At 46.3% G+C, this 21,376-nt stretch overlaps 1 protein-coding gene across 1 annotated transcript; it reads right to left on the reverse strand.

Annotated features, from left to right (window-relative positions):
- Positions 1–15,901: 15,901 nt before the first annotated feature.
- On the reverse strand, positions 15,902–20,686 carry LOC100281609 (uncharacterized). The gene is made up of 6 exons (NM_001154528.3): positions 20,063–20,686; positions 19,533–19,690; positions 19,287–19,333; positions 18,124–18,187; positions 16,844–17,481; positions 15,902–16,737 (listed from the first exon to the last, which is right to left on the reverse strand). Exons 1-6 carry the CDS (start codon positions 20,418–20,420, stop codon positions 16,503–16,505), a joined length of 1,500 nt encoding a protein of 499 aa, NP_001148000.1. The 5' UTR covers positions 20,421–20,686; the 3' UTR covers positions 15,902–16,502.
- Between the last annotated feature and the right edge of the window lie 690 nt (positions 20,687–21,376).

Consider the following 21,376-nt stretch of genomic DNA (forward strand, 5'->3'; position numbering starts at 1 on the left):
TCGAGTACATACCTTCTTCTCCTTCGCCATGAGGCATGTGTGGCGCTCGTTGGGGAAGAGGGATGACTTGTTGAAGGCGGTGGCGGCGAGTCCTTCATTGTCGGAGTCGGATGACGAACAATCCGAGTCCCACTCCTTGCCAAGGTGTGCCTCGCCCTTAGCCTTTTTGTATGCCTTCTTCTTCTCCCTCTTGTTCCCCTGTTCCTGGTCACTATTATTATCGGGGCAGTTAGCGATAAAATGACCAATCTTACCACACTTGAAGCATGAGCGCTTCCCCTTTGTCTTGGTCTTGCTTGGCTGCCCCTTGTGACCCTTTAGCGCCGTCTTGAAGCGCTTGATGATGAGAGCCATCTCTTCATCATTTAGCCCTGCCGCCTCAACTTGTGCCACCTTGCTAGGTAGCGCCTCCTTGCTTCTTGTTGCCTTGAGAGCAAAGGGTTGAGGCTCATTGATTGGACCATTCAATGCGTCGTCCACGTATCTCGCCTCCTTGATCATCATTCGCCCGCTCACGAACTTCCCAAGAACTTCTTCGGGCGACATCTTAGTGTACCTAGGATTTTCACGAATATTGTTCACCAGATGTGGATCAAGTACAGTAAAGGACCTTAGCATTAGGCGAACGACGTCGTGGTCCATCCATCGCGTGCTTCCGTAGCTCCTTATTTTGTTGATGAGGGTCTTGAGCCGGTTGTATGTTTGGGTTGGCTCCTCGCCCCTTATCATTGCAAATCTCCCGAGCTCGCCCTCTACTAACTCCATCTTGGTGAGCAAGGTGACGTCGTTCCCCTCATGAGAGATCTTGAGGGTGTCCCAGATCTGCTAGGCATTGTCCAAGCCGCTCACCTTATGATACTCGTCCCTGCACAAAGAGGCTAACAACACAGTAGTAGCTTGTGCATTTTTATGAATCTGTTCATTAATAAATACAGGACTATCCGAGCTATCAAATTTCATTCCATTCTCCACAATCTCCCATATACTTGGATGGAGAGAGAACAGGTGACTACGCATTTTGTGACTCCAAAATCCGTAGTCCTCCCCATCAAAGTGTGGAGGTTTGCCAAGAGGGATGGAAAGAAAATGTGCATTTGAGCTATGCGGAATACGAGAGTAATCGAAAGAAAAGTTCGAATTAATCGTCTTTCTTTTGTCGTAGTCGTTGTCATCGTTGTCCTTTTGGGAAGAAGAGGACTCATCGCTGTCGTCGTAGTAGACGATCTCCTTGATGTGCCTTGTCTTCTTCTTCTTCCCATCTCTTCGTTTGTGGCCCGAGCCTGAGTCGGTAGGCTTGTCATCTTTTGGCTCGTTGACGAAGGACTCCTTCTCCTTATCATTGATCACGATCCCCTTGCCCTTAGGATTCATCTCTTCGGGCGATTAGTCCCTTACTTGAAGAGAACGACTCTGATACCAATTGAGAGCACCTAGAGGGGGGGTGAATAGGTGATCCTGTAAAACTTGAACTTAATGCCACAAAAACTTGGTTAAGCGTTAGCACAGTAATGCCAAGTGGCTAGAGAAGAGTCTTAGCGAATCACAATAACCACAAGAGAATCAACACAGATGGACACAGTGGTTTATCCCATGGTTCGGCCAAGTACAACACTTGCCTACTTCCATGTTGTGGCGTCCCAACGGACGAGGGTTGCAATCAACCCCTCTCAAGCGGTCCAAAGACCCACTTGAATACCACGGTGTTTTGCTTTTCTTTTCTTATCCCGTTCGCGAGGAATCTCCATAACTTGGAGCCTCTCGCCCTTACACTTTGATGTTCACAAAGAAGCACGGAGTAAGTGAGGGATGAGCAACTCACACAAGACACAAAGATCACAGCAAATACGCACACACAAGACCCAGACTTGAGCTCAAGAGACTATCACAAGTTTCACACTAGAACGGAACTCAAATCACTAAGAATGTCGAACAAGTGCGCAAGAATGGAGTATGAGTGATCAACAATGCTCAAAGGATGCTTGGTGCTCTCCTCCATGCGCCTAGGGGTCCCTTTTATAGCCCCAAGGCAGCTAGGAGCCGTTGAGAGCAATCTGGGAAGGCAATTCTTGCCTTCTGTCGCCTGGCGCACCGGACAGTCCGGTGCACCACCGGACACTGTCCGGTGCAGATTTCCTTCCTTATTTGGCAAAGCCGACCGTTGGCAGCCTTGGAGCCGTTGGCGCACCGGACACTGTCCGGTGCACACCGGACAGTCCGGTGCCCCCTACTAGCCGTTGGCTCGACCACGTGTCCTGCGCGGATCGCGCGGCCGACCGTTGGCTCACCGGACAGTCCGGTGCACACCGGACAGGCCGGTGAATTTTAGCCGTACGCCGTTAATTACTTCCCGAGAGCAGCAAGTTCGCCTGAGTCTGCCTGGCGCACCGGACACTGTCTGGTGCACCACCGGACAGTCCGGTGCACCCAGACTGAGCAGACTTTGGCTGAACAAAGCCATCTCTTTTCCAATTTGATTTCTCCTGTTTCCAGCACTTAGACACAATACATCAGTCCATAAAACAATGTACTAAGTCTAGAAACATACCTTTTGACTTGATTTGCACTTTGTCCACCGCTTTGCATAGATCAACACTTAGGCACTTGTGTTGGATACTAAATCACCAAAATACTTAGAAATGGCCCAAAGGCACATTTCCCTTTCAAGGACCCTTCAAGGTGACGGGAATACGTTGACCCAGGGGTGATTGTCTAGCTATGACTAAAGGAGTACCTCTCCCTGGCACTGGAGCACCTATGTAAGTTCTATCCATAAGAGCAAGTATGAGGGGTCGAATTTTTCTCCCTTTTGTAACTAGGTAACGCATACGTGTACGCCAACCCGGTGAGGTCCGCCCTCATAAGTCCGGCTTGTTGGTATGCACCCATGCATGACAAGTTATAAAGAAAAGAATTACCCCCTCAGATGTGCCTCTATGATAGTTTTATCCTACTGCTCCATGGTCTTGCCTTGCAGTTTTTCAGATATTATTTTATCTAACCCACCCAAATAGTTCCCTTTCCATCAGACATGACGACATCCGAATTGAACAGCCAGGTTTGCAGTTTAGGACCTCTTTGCGAAAGTAGGAGGGCCCGACAGCCTGGGGGGCGGTTCTAGAGAACGGAAGCCCATTCCATGGGGTGGTCCGGAGCCTGTGTGGCCGCTTAGCCTGGTCCCGTACCAGAAAGCCTGCACACTCCACCACTCTGTGATGGGTACCTAGTATTTGGGGCTATAAGTCCTGTGGGTCCGGCAACCTGGGGTCCGGAACTAGAGAATGTACACTTGTCTCCTGGAGTGGTCCGGAGCCCATGTAGCCGCTCAACCTGGTTCCGTACCGTGGGCCTGCACGCTCCACCACTCTGCGACGGGTGTCCTAGTACCTAGAACCACCATACAGGGGGTCCGGACGCACAACTTGGCCTCCCATACTAAACCCTGTAGGTCCCGAGCATGTATCAAAGGATGACTAGTGTCAGATGGCGGGTCCTGTGGGTGTACTACTAATGCTCCCTAGCCAAAACTGTGTGCAGGCTCAGGTCCTAGTCGAGGCTACCTCCTGGGGGCCATCGCCAACTCTTTCTTAGGTATGCTGGTCTGCAGCCTCGACAAATCGAGCCTACATCCCGGGGGCCAGGTACCAAGGAGGAATCGGTTACACCACACACAATAGGGACAAGTGGTACACAGATAAGTGCTAATACTGCTTGATAAATAGTACTCAAAATGCCTTTTAAAAGACAAAAGTATTACATCTGCTTTCAAGCGGAGTCCTAGTTCCATCTCTACTCTGCAGGTATAAACTACCCGACGCTAGCAAGGTCGCGCTGGAAGGCTGCAGCCACTGCCCTTGCGGAATCCCCCAAGACGGCATAACAACGGTGATGGCCGCCTCAATGCGTGCGCCATTGCAAAGAGGTCCTCGCCCCCGTCCTCCTACGGGGGGCGACAACGAGGCCATTAAAGCCAAACAGTCGGAGGCTCGGCGGCAGGTGGCACTGATAGTCTCGCCAGCGGAGGCAACTACCTTTGTAGTGGGCAGCCTCACCAGCGGCGGCGACCACCTCAGCACCGACGACAGCGGCCACCTCTGCACCGGTGGCTTACCAGCGACGGCGGCCGCCTTAGCGCGCGCACGAAGAGGTCCTCGCTCCCGTCCTCCTACGGGAGTGAGGACAAGACCATCCAAGAACGCGGCTGCCACCCCCACGGTGTATGACGCCTTGTACGACCCCCCGGATGGCGTTGGAACAGTACGGCCGGCGGCGAGGGAGAAGCCGTGGATGTGGCGGACCTGTGCACGGCGCGACTGTCGCCCGTGCGATAGACAGATAGCCACGCCCCGACCAAGCAGCAGGAGGCAGCGCCGGAGGCGGCACCAAAGCCATCTAGGCCAAGGAGCCAGGCATGTGGCAGCTGACGGCGCCTGCAGCCGACTGGCCCCGCGTAGCCGAAGTTTGCCTCCTTCGCAAGGTTGGTGAACGTCCTTCTCCCCCGAATGCTGGAGGAAGAAGCAGGTCACCAGCCCATGCGGAAGGCAAGACCCCAACTCGGCTCGCCTTCCACCCCAGCGAGGATGATGAACATCCTTGAAGCTGAGGGCAGGGGGAGGCCGCAGCCCAGCTCGCTTCCCTCCACCACAAGGATGGTGGTCATCCTTCTATATGACCACTGGCGGGAGATTGCAGCTGGGCTGCATGATGAAAATCCTTGAAGCCGAGCGATGGCAGAAGAGCGCCAACCCGCACGAGGTCGCGCTCCGCTAACAGCAGCAAGAAGAAGACAAGATCGGCAGCACCGCCGCGCAGGAAGCGAAGAGCGCGTGCTCCCCGGCGGAGAGTCCACCGGAGGGGGTGGCCCTGACGCGGATCCTTCCAGTAAACACCGGCGCGCCCCATCTAGAGGCCTGGAAGGCGGAAGGGCGCGATGAATGCAAGAGGAGCGAGGCATGGCTACTGCCTGGAGGATGGACCCCTTTTTAAAGGCGGATTTCCCCACTCACGCCCCGAAGCGTCGAGGGCAAAGTCTCCTCCGATGCGCACCGGGGCTCCCACCCTATGACACGGGGGCCAGACCCCACATGTCATACAGGCTAACCCAAAGCACGAAGAAGGAAAACTTCCGCGCAAGGAGCGTGCAACCGCCCCGCGGTTATGCGCCCCTTCATCTGCTGAAACCAACGGTCGAAAAGGCGAACCACCGCGCAGGAAGCGTACAATCGCTCCGCGGTTGTGCGCCCCCTCAGCTTCGCTACAACCGGCGGTCCAACATGGGGGCCCAGGCCCACATGTCATGCAACCGGTGCGCCGGTTACTGGGTGCGGAAAAGTCGCACCGCCGCTCACGCCAATACCACGTCTCCTCGGGGCCGTCACAGAAGACTGAAAAGATAAGTTTTCAGAACCAATACAGTGACTCGAGGCATCCCGCATGGCCCAACAGTAACATTAAGTACGAAGGTCACAGGCCAGTCAACCGCGGGAACAGGCGTGACAGTCGGCGTGACCATAGGCGGGCCGGCAGTAATTGCATCAACAGGCGCGCAGGAGCAGCAGGCCAATCACCAATCAGACTCTCGCCCCACCTGCAGGCTCGTATCCTCCCCTGAGGCGGGCCCGGGGGCCATTGTCGGTACCCTGAATCAGGGGTACCCCCTACTACAGTATAAAGATACTGTACACGTGCGACGTCTCCTGGCCGCACGGAGAACGACACCCGACCTCACCACGTGGACAGGTCTAGGGGCACCATGTGGCAAGGAAAGATGGTACACCCCGGGATGTATCATTGGGTCCGGACCTCCACGGAGGGACACCGGACCCCTGTACACACAACCCAGACCCTCGATTACGGCCCGGGACACCCAAGAAGGCATGCCAGCTCCCTCGGATGGGCCCCAGGTCCCTCCGAGTAAGGTCCGGACCTTAGCAAGGTCCCGTGACGGGGGAACCCCAACATGAGTAAGGGTCCGGTGCTGGCATGTGTCCAGGCCTTGCCCTGCGCTCCCCGCTCAAGCGGAGACCCGCTGCTGCCGTGTGGCTTGTGGCCCGTGACATAAGCCAAAGGGCGGAGCCTGACGTAAGGCCTCTAAAGCCACGCAGTCTCTGCATTTATTGCGGAGAGGACGTGCCGCCTGCCACCATGCTGACAGACGATGTGCCCTCTCAGCATTTAATGCGTCCCGTCCACTCCGCTGGCAGACGGCGTCAGGGTCATCCTGCAGACGGCGCGCCTGTCCAGTCTGTTGACAAACAGTACGCCCGTGCCATGTGGTCCACTGTGCTCACCATCCCTTATACGAGAAGCTTCCCCTGCACGCCGAGGATACGCAGATCTCGGATGTCAGGGCGCGAGAAGATTGCTCTAGTGGCAAACATTTGTAGCTCCAAGTGCTATATTCGTTATGTCCCTGGGCCCATATGTTTGGCTCAGTACCTTTGTGCATGCCCCCCTTCAGCTACAAAAGGGGAGGCATGCGACGTTACAACACAAGCTCAATCTTTAGGGCCAACTTAGACTCCCAAGTTCATTCAGACTCTCAAGCTTCCACAGCAATCCAACACACAGTTGAGTAGGGTATTACGCCCCGGCGGCCCGAACCACTCTAAAACTCTTGCGTGTTCATGTGCTTGATGTTCGCTTAGCAGGACAGGCAAAACGCTTAAGCCCCTTCCTCATCTTAGGATTTAGGGCGGGTGCACTCCGCCACCCGGCCGGAGAATTCCCTCTCCGACAGTTACCATCCTTTGGCTTTCCTCCATGTTGTAGATCTTGATTTTTCTGCACAGGATAATTCTTTATTTCCTACAACATCAACATCTTCCCCCGAGATGATATGAGTTTTATACATAATAATTCAAAACAACTTTGGGTCAATCTTGGATATATAGATCATTGAAGATTGATAGCTTGAGTTAATAAAAATTGAATTGACTTTCTCAAGCACCCCAAAGCTTCATATCATCTCCTTCTCCTGCAAAGCTTTGTCAAGCATGTTTTGGTGCCCATCGCTTGATGGGTCCATCAAGGTTAGTCAACAAAGATCTAGGAACCCAAATGTCCTTTGTGTTAGCACTAGGTACACTCATTACCTTTCTAGCACAAGTTGCAATTTTGGGTTGCCTAGTTACATGAGAATTAATTGACAAGCTAGGAGTGGGATAGTTACCAATGGGACAATCCTTGCATTGATGTCCCTTCTTTCGGCATATGTAGCATAGGCGATCTTCAAGTCTTGAAGATTTCTTCTTTCCTTGTTTCTTGTTTGCTACATGGTTAGTGAATATTTTCTTTTCGAACACTATGTCTTTTTGTTTTAAATGGGGACAAGACTTAATTAAGTGTCCCTTCTTTGAGCATTTAAAACAAAGTTTATCATCCTTGTTAATAATCAAGCCATTTTTAATATAGGGACATGACCTAATCGAGTGCCCCTTTTCAAAGCATTCACTACACTTCTTACTTCTCTTAGTGTGAAGTGTGACTTGATTATTACCTTGGATGTTACCTCACATGGAGGCATGGTTGAGGCTTTTGGCAGAGGTATTGATTTTCTTCTTTTGTTTCTTCCTCTTGACAATCCTCAAGTCCTTGACATTTTCTTTAAGGGATTTAGTGCATGCCACAGTTATTCCTGTCTCAAGCTTCTTCACCATGTGATCACGGTTATCTTGAGAAGGTTGAGCAATGCACTTCCCTTTTAGTTGTGTCAAGCTCATTTTTAGCCTCTCATTTTATTCTTTGAGCTTTTGATATGTATCTTCTTTTGTTCCTGCAAATTCTAGCTCAAAGGAAGATTTGCTTGTTGACGGACAACAAATATTAGCACATGGTAAAATAGTTTCAATTTGAATACGTGTGCATGAGTGAGGTTGTTGGGATTTTAAGTTTTCTATCACAACCTCATGAGCAATATTTAACATGATATGATCATCCATAAGATTTTTATGAGAACATAGAAGCATATCATATTTTTCTTGAAAAGCTATATTTTCATCTTTTAGCTTTTCTACTTGGTCCTTAAGCAAGGCATTCCTATTTACTGATTGAGCAATACAATGTAATGAGTTATCTTGCTCAATTGAAATAGTTTCATACCTTTGGACCAAATCAACATGAGAGCACTTTAGCTCCTCATGTTCTTTAGTCAACTCGTCAAAGCGTAGCATTTTCATGGAGAGAACATCTTCTAGCATTTGACGAGCTTCGCTTTGCTCTCTCGCTCTTTTTAGAAGTTTGAGCATGACCGCCTTATCTTCTAGGCTTAGATGAGCATAGAGTTGCATGCTTCGTTCATCCTCCTCGTCCTCATTTGTGCTTCCGCTATCATTTTCATTAGCCACACAACATATGTGGGAATCGAAATGGGAAGACAAACCTTTTGGAGAGGTGGATTCATCGTTTGGTCTCCATCATTCATTTTCTTCTTCTTCCTTCAAATAGTTAGTTTCACAAATACCAAAGGAAGTAGAAGCACAAAATGAACTATCATGTTTGGACTCATCAAATTTGATTTTAATTCTAGTCCAAATATCATGCGCATCATGAATATATTCATTATAATTCGATATGAAGGCACGATAATCTTCATTGCTAAGAGAATTACTTAAGATGTCATAAGCTAGATAGTTTAAGCGTATACATCTTTGATCTTCCTCGGAAGTATTTTCTTATCATAACTAGGAGGTATAATACTCTTGTATAAGATTTGTTCTAATCGCGGATCTATAGTTCTAAAAGCATTTAGCACCCTAGTAGCCCATGAATCATAATTAGAACAATCGGAAAGTAATATCTCAAGAGTTACCTCCTTGTTCTCCTTGGTCTTCTTGTTCTTTTGGGATCTTCTTTGAGCCATCACTTTGAGTTGTTAGACTCAATATGAAGTGCCTATCTCTGATACCAATTGAAAGTCGCCTAGAGGGTGGGTGGATAGGCGAAACCTGAAAATTATAACTTTACACCCCAACTAGATCCCTTGATTAGTGGTTAGAACAAGATACACAATTATCGGAGTATAAAAACTAAGTCCTTTGCTTGCAATGAGTATTGTATTCAAAGAGTACGGAATTTAATCAATAACAATACTACTAGAAATGTTGGTGAAGAATAATGCAAGAGGGCTTAGATTAGAAGAGTAACACAAGTTCTTTTCTTGCAAGAAGTTGCTTCTCTAAATGTGGTTTTAACTTGAAGCAACACAAAAAGATATTAACAAAGAGTAGCGCAAGAGAACTTAGAGAGGGAGAGAACAAACAAATCACAAGCAATAAACACAAGGGACACGGGTGATTTGTTTTACCGAGGTTCGGCCCTCGAAGGCCTAGTCCCCGTTGAGGAGTCCACTAAGGACGGGTCTCTTTCAACCCTTTCCCTCTCTCAACCGATCCCCAAGATCGGCGAGCTCTTCTTCTTCTCAAGGATCACTTAAGACCCCGCAAGGATCACCACAACTTAGGTGTCTCTTGCTAGCTTTACAAGCCTCCAAAACTTTGGAGGAAGTTCAATGGGAGTCAAAACTCCACGCACAAATGAATGCAAGATGTAGCACACACTTTCTATCAATGAATCTCACAAGGCACTAGAGCTAAACTCTCACAAGAGGCTTTCTTTTGCTTGCTCTCTCTTTTGTGGCACTTGTGTGGTTTGTAGTGGTCTAAATCTTGTGTATAGGATGGATCAATGAATAGAGGTGGTTGGGAGGGCTTGGATATGTCAACTATATGACTTGGAATGTTGTTTGGGCTCCCACACCTTGAAGTGGCCGGTTGGGGTGGTATTTATAGCCACCAACCAAATTATAGCCGTTGGAGAAGGCTGCTGGCGATGGGCGCACCGGACAGTCCGGTGCGCCACCGGACAGTGTCTGGTGCACCGCCACGTCATCTTGTCGTTAGGGCTTGGAGCTGGTCGACCGTTGGAGGCTTTGTCCTCATGTGGCACCGGACAATCCGGTGCCCCTCTGACCTGATGCTCTGACTTCTGTCGTGGTACTGTGCTGCACTGTTCATACGTCAGAGATGACCGTTGCGCGTAGATAGTCGTTGCTCCGCTGGTGCATCGGACAGTTCGGTGGCACACCGGACAGTCCGGTGAATTATAGCGGAGCAGTGCCTTGGAAACCCGAAGCTGCGGAGTTGGAGTTGATTCACCCTGGTGCAACGGACACTGTCCGGTGCGCCAGACCAGGGAACACTTCGGTTTCCTTTTTGCTCCTTTCTTTTGAAGCCTAACTTGTTCTTTTTATTGGTTTGTGTTGAACCTTTGGCACCTGTAGAATGTATGATCTAGAGCAAACTAGTTAGTCTAATTATTTGTGTTGGGCATTTCAACCACCAAAATTATTTAGGAAAAGGTTCGACCCTATTTGCCTTTCAAAAGTCATTGATTACAATAAAACCTTCTCGCTTGTCTCAACAAAAGATTCTTAAGAATAGTCATGGCTCTATTGGCTCATTATGATTTGGAACTCCATCAAATGGATGTAAAGACAACCTTTTTGAATCGAAAACTAGTAGAAAATGTATTTACGACACACCAAAGGGTTTTGTTGTACAAGAAAAAGAACATATGGGATGTCACTTAAGGAAGTCCATTTATGGATTGAAGCACACTTCCATACAATGGTATCTTAAGTTTGGTGAGACTATAAGAAATATTAGTTTCAAGGAAAACAAGGAAGACACTTGCATTTATGCAATGTTTAAGAATGTAAAATACATCTTCCTTGTTTTGTATGTCGATGACATACTCTTGGTTAGTGGTGGTAAGAATCTACTAGCAGAAACAAAGAAGTTTTTATCCTCGAACTTTGATATGAAATACATGGGAGAAGCCTCCTATGTTCTTGGAATAGAAACTCATAGAGATAGAAAGAAGGGAGTATTAGGACTCTCATAGACGACATACATAGAAAACATACTAAAGAGGTATGGTATGCACCAGCGCAAGCCTTCACATGTGCCAATAATTAAGGGTGAGGAGTGGGGATTAGCAGTGCCCCCAGAATCAGATGAAGTCAATACCATATGCTTCTGCTATCAGAAGCATCATGTATGCTCAAATATGTATTCGCCCTGACTTAGCATTTACCACTAGGATGCTTGGTAGATTTTAGATAAATCTAGGAGTAGAGCACTAGAGAGTAGTTAAGAAGGCTCTAAGGTACCTACAAGTACTAAAGGTCTCATGCTAACATATAGAAGATCTAGTTCTCTAGAGATAGTTGGCTATTAAGATGCTGGCTGGACAAGTTGTAAAGATTCATTGACTTCACTCTTACTGGGGGATCTATTTCGTGGAAGAGTTGCAAACAAACAATAGTTACATCATCGACAACGCAAACTGAGTTTTGTCACACCCGGATTTAGGGGGGCAAACCTAGGCGCGACTCACATGTGTGCTAGGATCAAGTCTCACACATATGATGACTTATGGTACAGAAACGAATGTCACATTATTAATATATAACGAAGTTCTGTACAAAATAGATAAATAATTACATCATACGAAGACAACGATCCAGCAACCAAAGTTGACTGGGAGATGACGACCTAGACCTCTCACAAATCCATCGTGACATCCTTCATGCTTCTCATCATGTTGTACTTGTTCTTGACCTGGGGGATGTGAGTACAACAAGAGTGAGCTCATATACGTTCATAGCTCAACAAGTTGTGGGGAATAATGTGCATGAGCTCACTTGCATTGGGGCTCATGTGAAGTGTAAGGCTTACTAAAGAGGATGGTTAAAGCTGAGCATCGCTTTTAAAGTTGTCAAAATTTTATTAGCAGTTACTAAGTATAAGTAGATACCAACCCAAATAATAAGAGATCACAATTAATAATAACACCCACGATGCAATGCATATGACAAATTAATTAGTTTAGTTCCATAAATTAATCGTGCGAGAGTCTTGAGTCGCTCTTGACCGTGAGCACGGTTGATATACCAGTTTTACACTCTAAAGAGGTTGCGCATATTTACCCACAAGTTGTGTTACCCATTTGTCATGGGGTTGATCAGACCCCATACACCTCTACTGAGGAAGCGAGGCAGGGTAGCACTATGATGCCTTTCCAAAGTTTCACTAGTTCGATAATACCCACTACGGTTTTAGGACGAAGGAAGCATAGGAATCCCTCGTTTGAACTGCCATCACAATAGTTCAACCCGAGAACCTCCCTATACTTTGCAGCGACGCCTCCCCGCTTGCCCCTTTCGGGTAAGGTAATCTCTCCCTAGCTTTCCTAATTACTTGGCCAAGGGCGTCCCATTCCACCCTTGTGGTAGCACAGTTATCTCAAGTTAAGCTTCATGTTCCAATTAACACAATGATCTTGTCATGAACAGTAATTACAATAACAACATAATTGGAACATTATCATAATATAACATTAATCCCAAAACCAGGTAGAGCAATAGCAATACTACCCAAACGTTCATTTGTATGCAAGGTGCGGGATAAACAATACTAGGGAAACCTATTAGATCCCATCAAACTAACCTGAGCATGTCACAGTGATTAATAGGAACATTATTAGGTAGAGAGAAAAGTGATCAAGGGCACAACTTGCCTTAGACTCGAAATTCCTAGGTATTTCACTAACTTGGTCTTCAAGTGACTCTTAACCTCGCTGTTACTCGTAGTAGTACAAACAAACAAGGTATAGGCAAAATTAACATCACACCAAACATGAGAACATGTTGAATAATAATTATCTACGTATCATAACGAGATCATAGGTTCGATAACCACTAAATTCAGAGTTACGGTTAAAGAGTTATGATTTTTCGAAGTTTTAAGTGCTAGATATAGAGTAAATTAAGTGCATAATTTTTAACCTATGTTTCATAACAAAATAAGGTTACTAGATGATGAACAATATTAATATGAATTTAATGCAACTAGAATGGATTAAAAAGGAGTTAGAATGAATTACTTATGGATTAAACAAGATTCTAGAATTATTTCTATATAGAAAATCATTTTGAATTATTTCTTATGAATAAACCAAGACCAAAGGACTGCGACCACAATTTTATATAGGTTCAGGGTCTATTTTGTAAATCCCAAGACCTATTTGCATGGATCCTGGAATACGCGTGACCGCGGGTTGATTCCTAAGTTCTTTAGGGTCTCTTTTACAATTATACCGCGGCGAAGGGGTACGAGTCGATCTCGGCCATCCGATCTAACTCAAGCGCCAGGATTAAACATTACCTAAAGTGAACTTAGGAGCCCTTGGATCTAAATCACACGGCCCACAATACATCCACGTTGTAATCCAACCCGAACCCTCCGATTACCATCCAACGGTCTGGATCACATCCTTTGAAACACTATCTCTAATCTAATCGCAACCACACGATGGGAGATCTACGTCCGACGCGATCCCAGTCGAACCTTCACTCACACCGCCCAACCCAGGATGGAGGCGCATGGATAGTCGCGGCGGCGCCATGGCCGGGGTTCCCTCGAACCCGCTCCGGTGATCGAAAACCTTATCAGTGCAGTGATACATGTAGACGAGAATCTGGCGAACCCGAGCGGGGTGACGTACCTGCGGAAGAAGCGACGAGGTGCCCTGCCCACATATGCGAGCGGCCACACGGTGGCACCATCGCTCCGGCGAGCAATTGCTACTGCTCGACTACCAATCACGCCCCGGGAAATCCACGAGCGCCTTCGTGAAGGCTTGGAGAAGCTCCAGACCACGACACACGGACCCCGTCGGTGGCGTATGGGTGTAATCGATGGCGGCGGTGACTCGGCTTCCCTTCCCAATTTGCTCAGCCCGCACGACGCCCCAAATTATCGAGTTTCCCTACGGTCGACTGGTCAAGGGGGCGCATGAGGTTGCTATTTATGTATCCTGGCTGAGAAGGTCCAACAGGGCAATCGGTTCCTACGATCCCACGACGGTGACGGCGAGATTCCCGGTAACAGAACGGGGCGCGAACACGGGATAGAGACGAGGCTGACAACAGGGTCCCATGCGTTAGTGACACACTTGCTTGTGCGCGGGGTACCGAGAGGCTAGTCACCGGGGCCCGCGGGTCAGTGCCTGGTTAGCGAGCATGGGCTGCGCGGCTAGTAGTTGGGCCATGAGCTGGGTGAGGGGTTGTGGGCCGAGCGGGAGAATTGTCGAGGGCGAGGGGTTGTGGGTCGTTTAAGTGAGCCCATTTTTCCTTTTTCTTATTCTATTTCATGTTTTTTCTATTTTCCAAATTTTAACCAAATTCAATTTTGAGTTTCCACAAACAAAAGAGATGATGCAGCATGAAATAGATATTTATTTATTTATTATATTTATTGCTTTCATTTATTAAGTAAATGCTCCCAATAAGCAACGAAACAAACAAATTATATATATTCTAAAATTATAAAAAGGATTTCAATATTTATTACCTGTTCAAAAATGTAATTTCTAAAGAAAATGTTTTAGTCCAAATTTTTTCAAATTATATCCTCTAACAAAGGCTATTTTGACTAAGGGTCTATCTTAATAAATCCCTATTAGAGAGTGTCTTTACTTAATTTTTTTAGAAGAATTTGTCTCATCTTCAAGACTCCATTTTTTAAGGTGTTACAAGTTTGTAGCTACATATGAGGCAATTAGGCTGACGATGTGGATGAATAAATTTATACCTAGATTAAGAGTGGTTGATAGCATAGAAAAACCACTGAGAATTTACTTCGATAATGAGCGAGTAAAATAGCAATATTCTACTCCTATAATAAGTTAAGTGGTGCTGCCAAGTTCATTGACATTAATTATGTTGTTAAGGAGAAGATACATGATCACACTATTAAAGTTGAGCATATTAGAATCCGGCAGATGCTAGCAGATCCTCTCACAAAAGGCTTTCCACCTAACGTGTTTAGATAGCACGTAGTCGACATGGGGTTAAGGGAGAACCTATGATCTTAAATCAAATGGGCTATCGTTGCAACCTAGAAAAGATATTTGATTCTGAGTCAGAGGAGCATGTTGTAGTCAATGAGTGCGACGACACTTAATCGACCATCGTTACCCTTTGGGCTTGATGTGTAAATTTGTCAAATGATAGAACCCAGAAAAGTTAAGAACAAGAAAAGTAGAGAACAGAGGGGAGAATGTTGAAATGTCGTCTACATACGTTTAACAGAAACTGGGTCGAGTTAATCTTAATCGACTCCCTAATTTTGCACCCTTGATGGGGGCACCCTAACCATGGTTGCAGCCCCTGATTCACCTAGCGTCACAATAAATAGAGGATTAGGGCTGGCAGGTTAAGCCAACGCTAATCCTACACACGACAGAGGCTCTCATCGCCTAGGTGCTCGACGTAACCGGAAGAGCTCTAACCAATGGCGTTGGAGAACAACGACGACCCACCGCCGATGAGCTCTAACCCTCCACTGCAAGGGAACGACGACAACCACCAAGGTGGTGGTGGCGACTTGATCCCATCTCACCAGGACAACCGGGACGCACCTCAATTCTCCTACCTCCTCAATCAAGAGCAAGATTGTATGCTTAAGTTTTCCCTTCTAATTATGTGCTTACTGCTTGAATTAGACTAGTTCTTTGTTATTAATTAGTAATTAGATTACTAAGTGAGACACTAGAAGATCATACAAATCTATCAGGCAGGATTGAACATAAATTTTAAACTCCTTATTATGGTAGAGATAACAACACTTAAGATAAAATCTTAGTTGCACTAGCTTACTTAATTACCCATATATATTTTGTTTAATAAATATTAAAGGTCTAAATTAGTAAAAAAAAGTTGTTCTAATTTATCTCTCCTCTTAGACATCAGTGTTCCTTCCAACAACGATTTTTACGGTTAACAGTCGGCTAAATTAACCTCTATTTTCTAAATATTTGATGTTCAATAATTTATTTTTAAAATAGAAAACGTCATATATATTAAAAAAAGGAGGGAGTACGAAAACTAGTTGTTCTATATCCTGTAGGCTTTTCTTCCAGCAACGATTCTTACGGTCCGCAGCGCTATATTATAGCATTGTTCTAACAGACATTGTGTCCTTCTGAACCTCGTGCTGCCGGCTGGTATTTGCGTGGCGCACAACGGCACAAGGTGACAAACCGGCAGCGTTAAATGATTTCACCACCAATTTGGCCTCTTTTCGCCGCCAGTTTGTCGCTCCACTTCTCCGCGCGTGCCTTCGAACCGAAGGTACAAATCATCACCGCCGGTTCTCACGACACCAGCAATGGAAGTTCCAAGTGAAAACACAATCTGTAGACTGTAGTAGCAACAAATGTGCATTCTATTCACAAATAAATAGCACAGATTGTTAAAACATTTTGCAACATTTCAATTTTAATTTACCATCAACAGCTCAATACCTCCTTGTGGCGAGATCTTACGCACTCGGCATAATCTACAAACTACAATTGGTTAAATACATATGGTGGTCTAAAGGCCCCTGAATCAGTGCAAGGGTTAGTTTCTAGTACTAGTATTTTAATAAATGAGCCTGGTGCTAATTCGAGTGTATAACCAGCCTCTTTGCAACCAGCCGAATGCCAGCATTTTGCTGGTAATCGTATAACTCCAGTGAAAAAAATGCGTCCACCTTGCTCCCTTTAACGAACAGAGAGTCCAATTCCGTGGCGCCCACATTGCCGAAAGCAAGCTTCTGAATGTTACCACTAGGCTCTCTCTGGCATATATCAGTTGAGAAGGCCACCGCATCGCTGTTGGAAATAGGAGGGATGCTGCAAGGAAAGGGCATCCTTAGAACTCAGGAAAACATCATGACCACACCAAGGTAGAAAATGGAAGAAAAGAATATTTTTCAAAAAGAAAAAGAGTAGAACTCACTTCAGACGGATAGTTGGACGATTAATGTATCCATACTTCTTAATCAGGGGTCTCCATTCAGAACTGCTACCAGATTCCTGGGACAGCTTTCTAGCAAGAACATCGCAGAATTCCAAAACTTTACAGAGGTTCTCAGGGATCTCAACCACTATGCTCATCTTTGGCCGCCCTGCATTATCTAGAAACTTCGTGCTGACACCAAACTGTACTTTCAAGCCTGCACAACAAAGCTGCAGTGGACAATCTCTGTGCTGGATAGATGACCTTCTGCCAAATTGGTGTAATGGAGCAACTGAAATTTTAATACACTCAATGGAAACATCGTCTGGCTCAAGAAATCCAGGATAACCACTAGAACTTGCATCCACATGTGTGGTGGTATTTAGCTTCATTTCTTCAATGTGGGATACCAACTCAACAGATTCCCTGTTGGTAGAAGGATCACTTGTTCCTTGATTACCTTCCGCAGGCATCACACAGTCAACTGGAGAGACTGTCCGTTGCCTTTTTGAGGAATCCGGTGGAGAGTTCGCTTCAGGTTTTGGCAAATCAGGGGATGCAGTTCCATTAGCTCGGCTCCTTGTCATTGCACGTTCAACCAGATTCTCAACAGTAAGCACCTCTGGAAGACTTGCCTCCTGTCAGAACAACTTTGGGGTTCAGCTAGTATATTAACTTCAACAGTTAACAAACAATTAACTCTACAAATATACCGCAGCAACATGCTGATTCCATTTCTTTGTAGGGGGTATTATTTCTGCAGTAATTCAAGTTGCAAAATTGAACATGAGTTGGTAAATTTCTAGTTGAACTCAGATTACTTCTGGAAAACTGACAACTGCAAGAATCAGAACTGATGTACAAATTTCCATATGAAGCAGGAGTTTCAAATTATTACCACAGCAGCATTATGGCTCACTCATTGTAAGGCATACTGTTTCTACAATAATTCAAGGTGCGATGGAATGTGAATTATGGTATCAGTTATGTAAATTCTTTTGCGGAAAACTGACAACTGCAACAACCATAACTGAGCCACAGCATGTATCGTATCAATAATAAAAATCATTAACATATGACTACATTCCAATAGCTAAACTTAAGTAATCGATTGAGGAACTGAGCTTTCCCACTTCAGATGCCCCAATACATGGGAAGCCAGTAAGCGAGAAAGTATCATCAGTGCTTTAATGCAAAAAAAAAACACAGATTTATGTGGCTGGGACTGCTTAGTTGATGAAATTAGTCAGGCATGGGAAAATATGTTAACAAAAACATACCAGGAACAGAACTGTAGCACAGTATTTGAGAACTTCAAGGTTCATTCTAACATCATCAAGACTCCTGTAAATAAATTGCCAACAAAATTAGTGGGAGATCATCGAGTCCAGCTTTGTGCAGGCCAAAATAAAATAAAACAAGCAAGGGAAACCTCAACATGTAAGCTGCAACTATCAACATCTTTGGATTTGTTTTTGCAGAAATTGGAGTTTATTGAATAATACTTTTATTGGAAGACATTCATGTCAGCTAGGCAATTGTTCTGGTGAGATTGACATGTTGGCATGGTTTTTGAGGTGTTGCGGCTTCCTGTGGCGCGCGCTGGGGGTACGCCTGGACGCCTAGGCGATATGGCGTAACTAAAACCCTGTGGCGTCCTGTCGCGCCTGTGGTATGCCTCAACGCCTAGGCGACACCTCAAAAACCATGCATGTCGGACCTGTTTGATCCCATGGCAAAAACTAGCAGCTAAGAAATAGCTCTAGTCAATCCAAACAAAAGGGCTTGTAGTTGTAGGTGTGCTAAATTTTAGCCAAACCCTTGGCTAGTTGTTAGGTCATTAGCCAAGTACAACTATCTAACAAGGGTTAATAGTTCATTGCTATAGATAAAGGCACCTTTTAGCCTGGGATCCAAACATGCATGGGGCCATGGGCTAATAGTTAGGATGTTACATGGCTGATTTTTAGTCCAGCTAATAATTAGCCTTAGCTGATCCAACAGGTAGCAGAGTTTCGTTGATGCTCCACATAATTATGGCATCTATCTAAAGGAAAGAAACCATCAAAGGTTGTATCATATTATGGGATAATAATCCATCCAGATGAGGGAATCCCCAAACCTAAAGGGATGGCTTTGGTCATCCTGGAACAGATGGATCTTTAGTTAAAATTGTGAAGGACAACATTCTCCAATCAATTTCCTCCTGTCTACACTTTTAGTTGGTACATCTTGTGTTACGCAATGTGTGCCAACTAAAATATATAACCAAATACAAGCTAAAAGGATTACAAGCCAATCTCAACAAACTGAAGTGGTTCAAAGGGTGAATACCTGTTTGATATTAAAAAATGGGAAAAGGTGTAAATGGAAAGTTGGATCTTGAGAAGAAGTGATTAAAATTGAGATGAACTGAAATCACTAGGATTGGCACGATACCAACCTGTGTCTTTGCTTCCCTAGTCCAAAGTAATTTGCCAAGCTTGCCATCTGCATGTAAAACAGGCAAGGACAGCCCATGAGACAACGAGACATCCCTTTCAATGTTAGAAGGAACAGACAAATTCCACTAGATATTGCTGTTAGTTTTAACCACGATACAAATCGAACTATCATTATTACTCAACTCTATCTAAAACAGGCTTCTCTAAATTACAGGCTAGCTCTAGGTCAACACATAGTTGTATACCTTCATGTCCCCTGCCCTCCTCCCAAAGCGTTGGGTAAGCAGAGGCAAGGTGTCAATCATCCCCTTGGGCTGAGGAGGTGAGCGACCAATCTCAGTGAACGCCTCCCTTATTCTTGCAGAATCAAACCTCACAATGTTGTGCCCTGCCCAGACCCGCCCTGTCAGGAGTTGAGAGGAGTTATGTCAGTGCGGCTTCTTTCTTCATGAAAAGACAAGGCCGGTCCGTACTCCGTACATAACAAGATAATGCTATCAGGTAGCCTACCCTCCAAATGGCTCCTTTTCAAACTAATGACATATGTGAAATGACTAATTGACTCTATGACCAAATAGTAGCAAGCACAATGGTCCGATGGACACCTAGTTTATAACTGCAAAATGAAAACGCAATACACAACTTATAACGTGTGAACAACTTGCTTGCACAGTCGTGTCCCTATGCGGTTCGTAACCCCAACTATTGATTCGATTACGATGGAACGGAACAGGGGAGCGAGTCGCGGCGTGGGAAAGGAAAGAGAGAGGCTCACCGTTGAGGAGGTCGTAGACGGCATCGGCGACGTCGCGGAAGGGCGGCGCCGCGGACACGGCGTCCCGTGTGATGCCGTTGCAGCGCACGGAGGCCGCCGAGACGGCAGAGGCCGGGTCGGCGGGGCGGACGAGCGTGGCGTAGGAGGCGACCTCGACGAGCCTGCGCGGGCAGACGAGGATGGCGCCGAACTCGAGCAGCGCGTAGCCCTGGCCCGCGCGCTGCGGCACCGAGGTCTCGACGTCGAAGAAGGCGATCTCCGTGGGGCCCTCGGCCGGCAGGGCGGCAGCTGGAGCATCAACCTCGGGCGCCGCAGCAGGCTCGGACGACGCAGACGCGGACGGGGAGGCGGAGGCCATCTTGTCGGCAGGTAGTTTGTGGTGTCAGGTGTGTGCCTGGGGCGAGGTGGCAGATATATAGGACGGAGGAGATGGTTGGGACTTGCGTGGTGGGGGCAAGGGAGGAGGCGTGACGGTAGCGGCGGCGGGGAGGGACTAGCCGACTAGGGAGGTGCTGGACGCCGGAATGGTAGACGGCGCGGGCGCGGCGGAGGTGTCAGGTGTGTGGTGGCGTGGCGATGGGGGTTTCAGTTGGACGGGGAGGTGGAATTGGAATAGGAATTCGTTTGGAGACGGCCGACGGTCGGTTTCCGGGGCGTAAAAAAGGAAGGCACACGTCACGTCCTTGTGCTGTGCTTGCTTGCAAGCCTGTTGGCCGGTGGAGTTGGGCTTCCTATCCCCGCCAGCAAGCAATGGATTTAAAAAACGGTCGGTCAAATCGTTCTCGCCTGCAACATCATCCACGTTATAATTAGAGATGGCAATAGGTAAAAACCCGCTGGGTATTACTTGCCCAAACCCATACCCACGAAGAAAAAATACGCTCGTTAAAAAACCCATACCCATGACGGGTATAAAATTTTGCCCAAACCCATACCCATGCGGGTTTCGGGTACCCAACGGGTTTTCCATACCCACTAACATCAACATAAAAAATAATTCATCATGTAAATAACAATCAATACATTAATAAGCTAGCATAAAAGGAACAAGTGATAACTAATTTTAGCCTAAAATTTGTTACATGAAGTTTATTTCAATTAGAACATATTCAATTAATAATATTATGAGACATATTTATAAGAAATGTTGATTTTAAGGCGGGTTTTAAAAACCCATGGGTTTGCGGGTATGGGTAGTGGAAGAACAAACCCATGCCCACGTACCCGTTGGGTTTCCATTTGAACCCATTAACAAACACATGGGTAGAGAAATTGACCCAAACCCTAATAGAGCAAAAACCCACCGGGTTTCGG

The sequence above is a fragment of the Zea mays genome, chromosome 5 (genome assembly GCF_902167145.1).
Source record: "Zea mays cultivar B73 chromosome 5, Zm-B73-REFERENCE-NAM-5.0, whole genome shotgun sequence".
NCBI lineage: Eukaryota > Viridiplantae > Streptophyta > Magnoliopsida > Poales > Poaceae > Zea > Zea mays.

Bases quoted from the DNA above. Each gene is read 5' to 3' on its own strand.
- LOC100281609 (NM_001154528.3), bottom strand. From the start codon at position 20,420: ATGGCCTCCGCCTCCCCGTCCGCGTCTGCGTCGTCCGAGCCTGCTGCG. The intron at 17,482-18,123 runs GTATGTTTTTGT...TTGTTCTGACAG, and splicing joins GTGCTACAGTTCTGTTCCTG to GAGGCAAGTCTTCCAGAGGT. The intron at 16,738-16,843 runs GTGAGTTCTACT...CTTTCCTTGCAG, and splicing joins CGTCCAACTATCCGTCTGAA to CATCCCTCCTATTTCCAACA.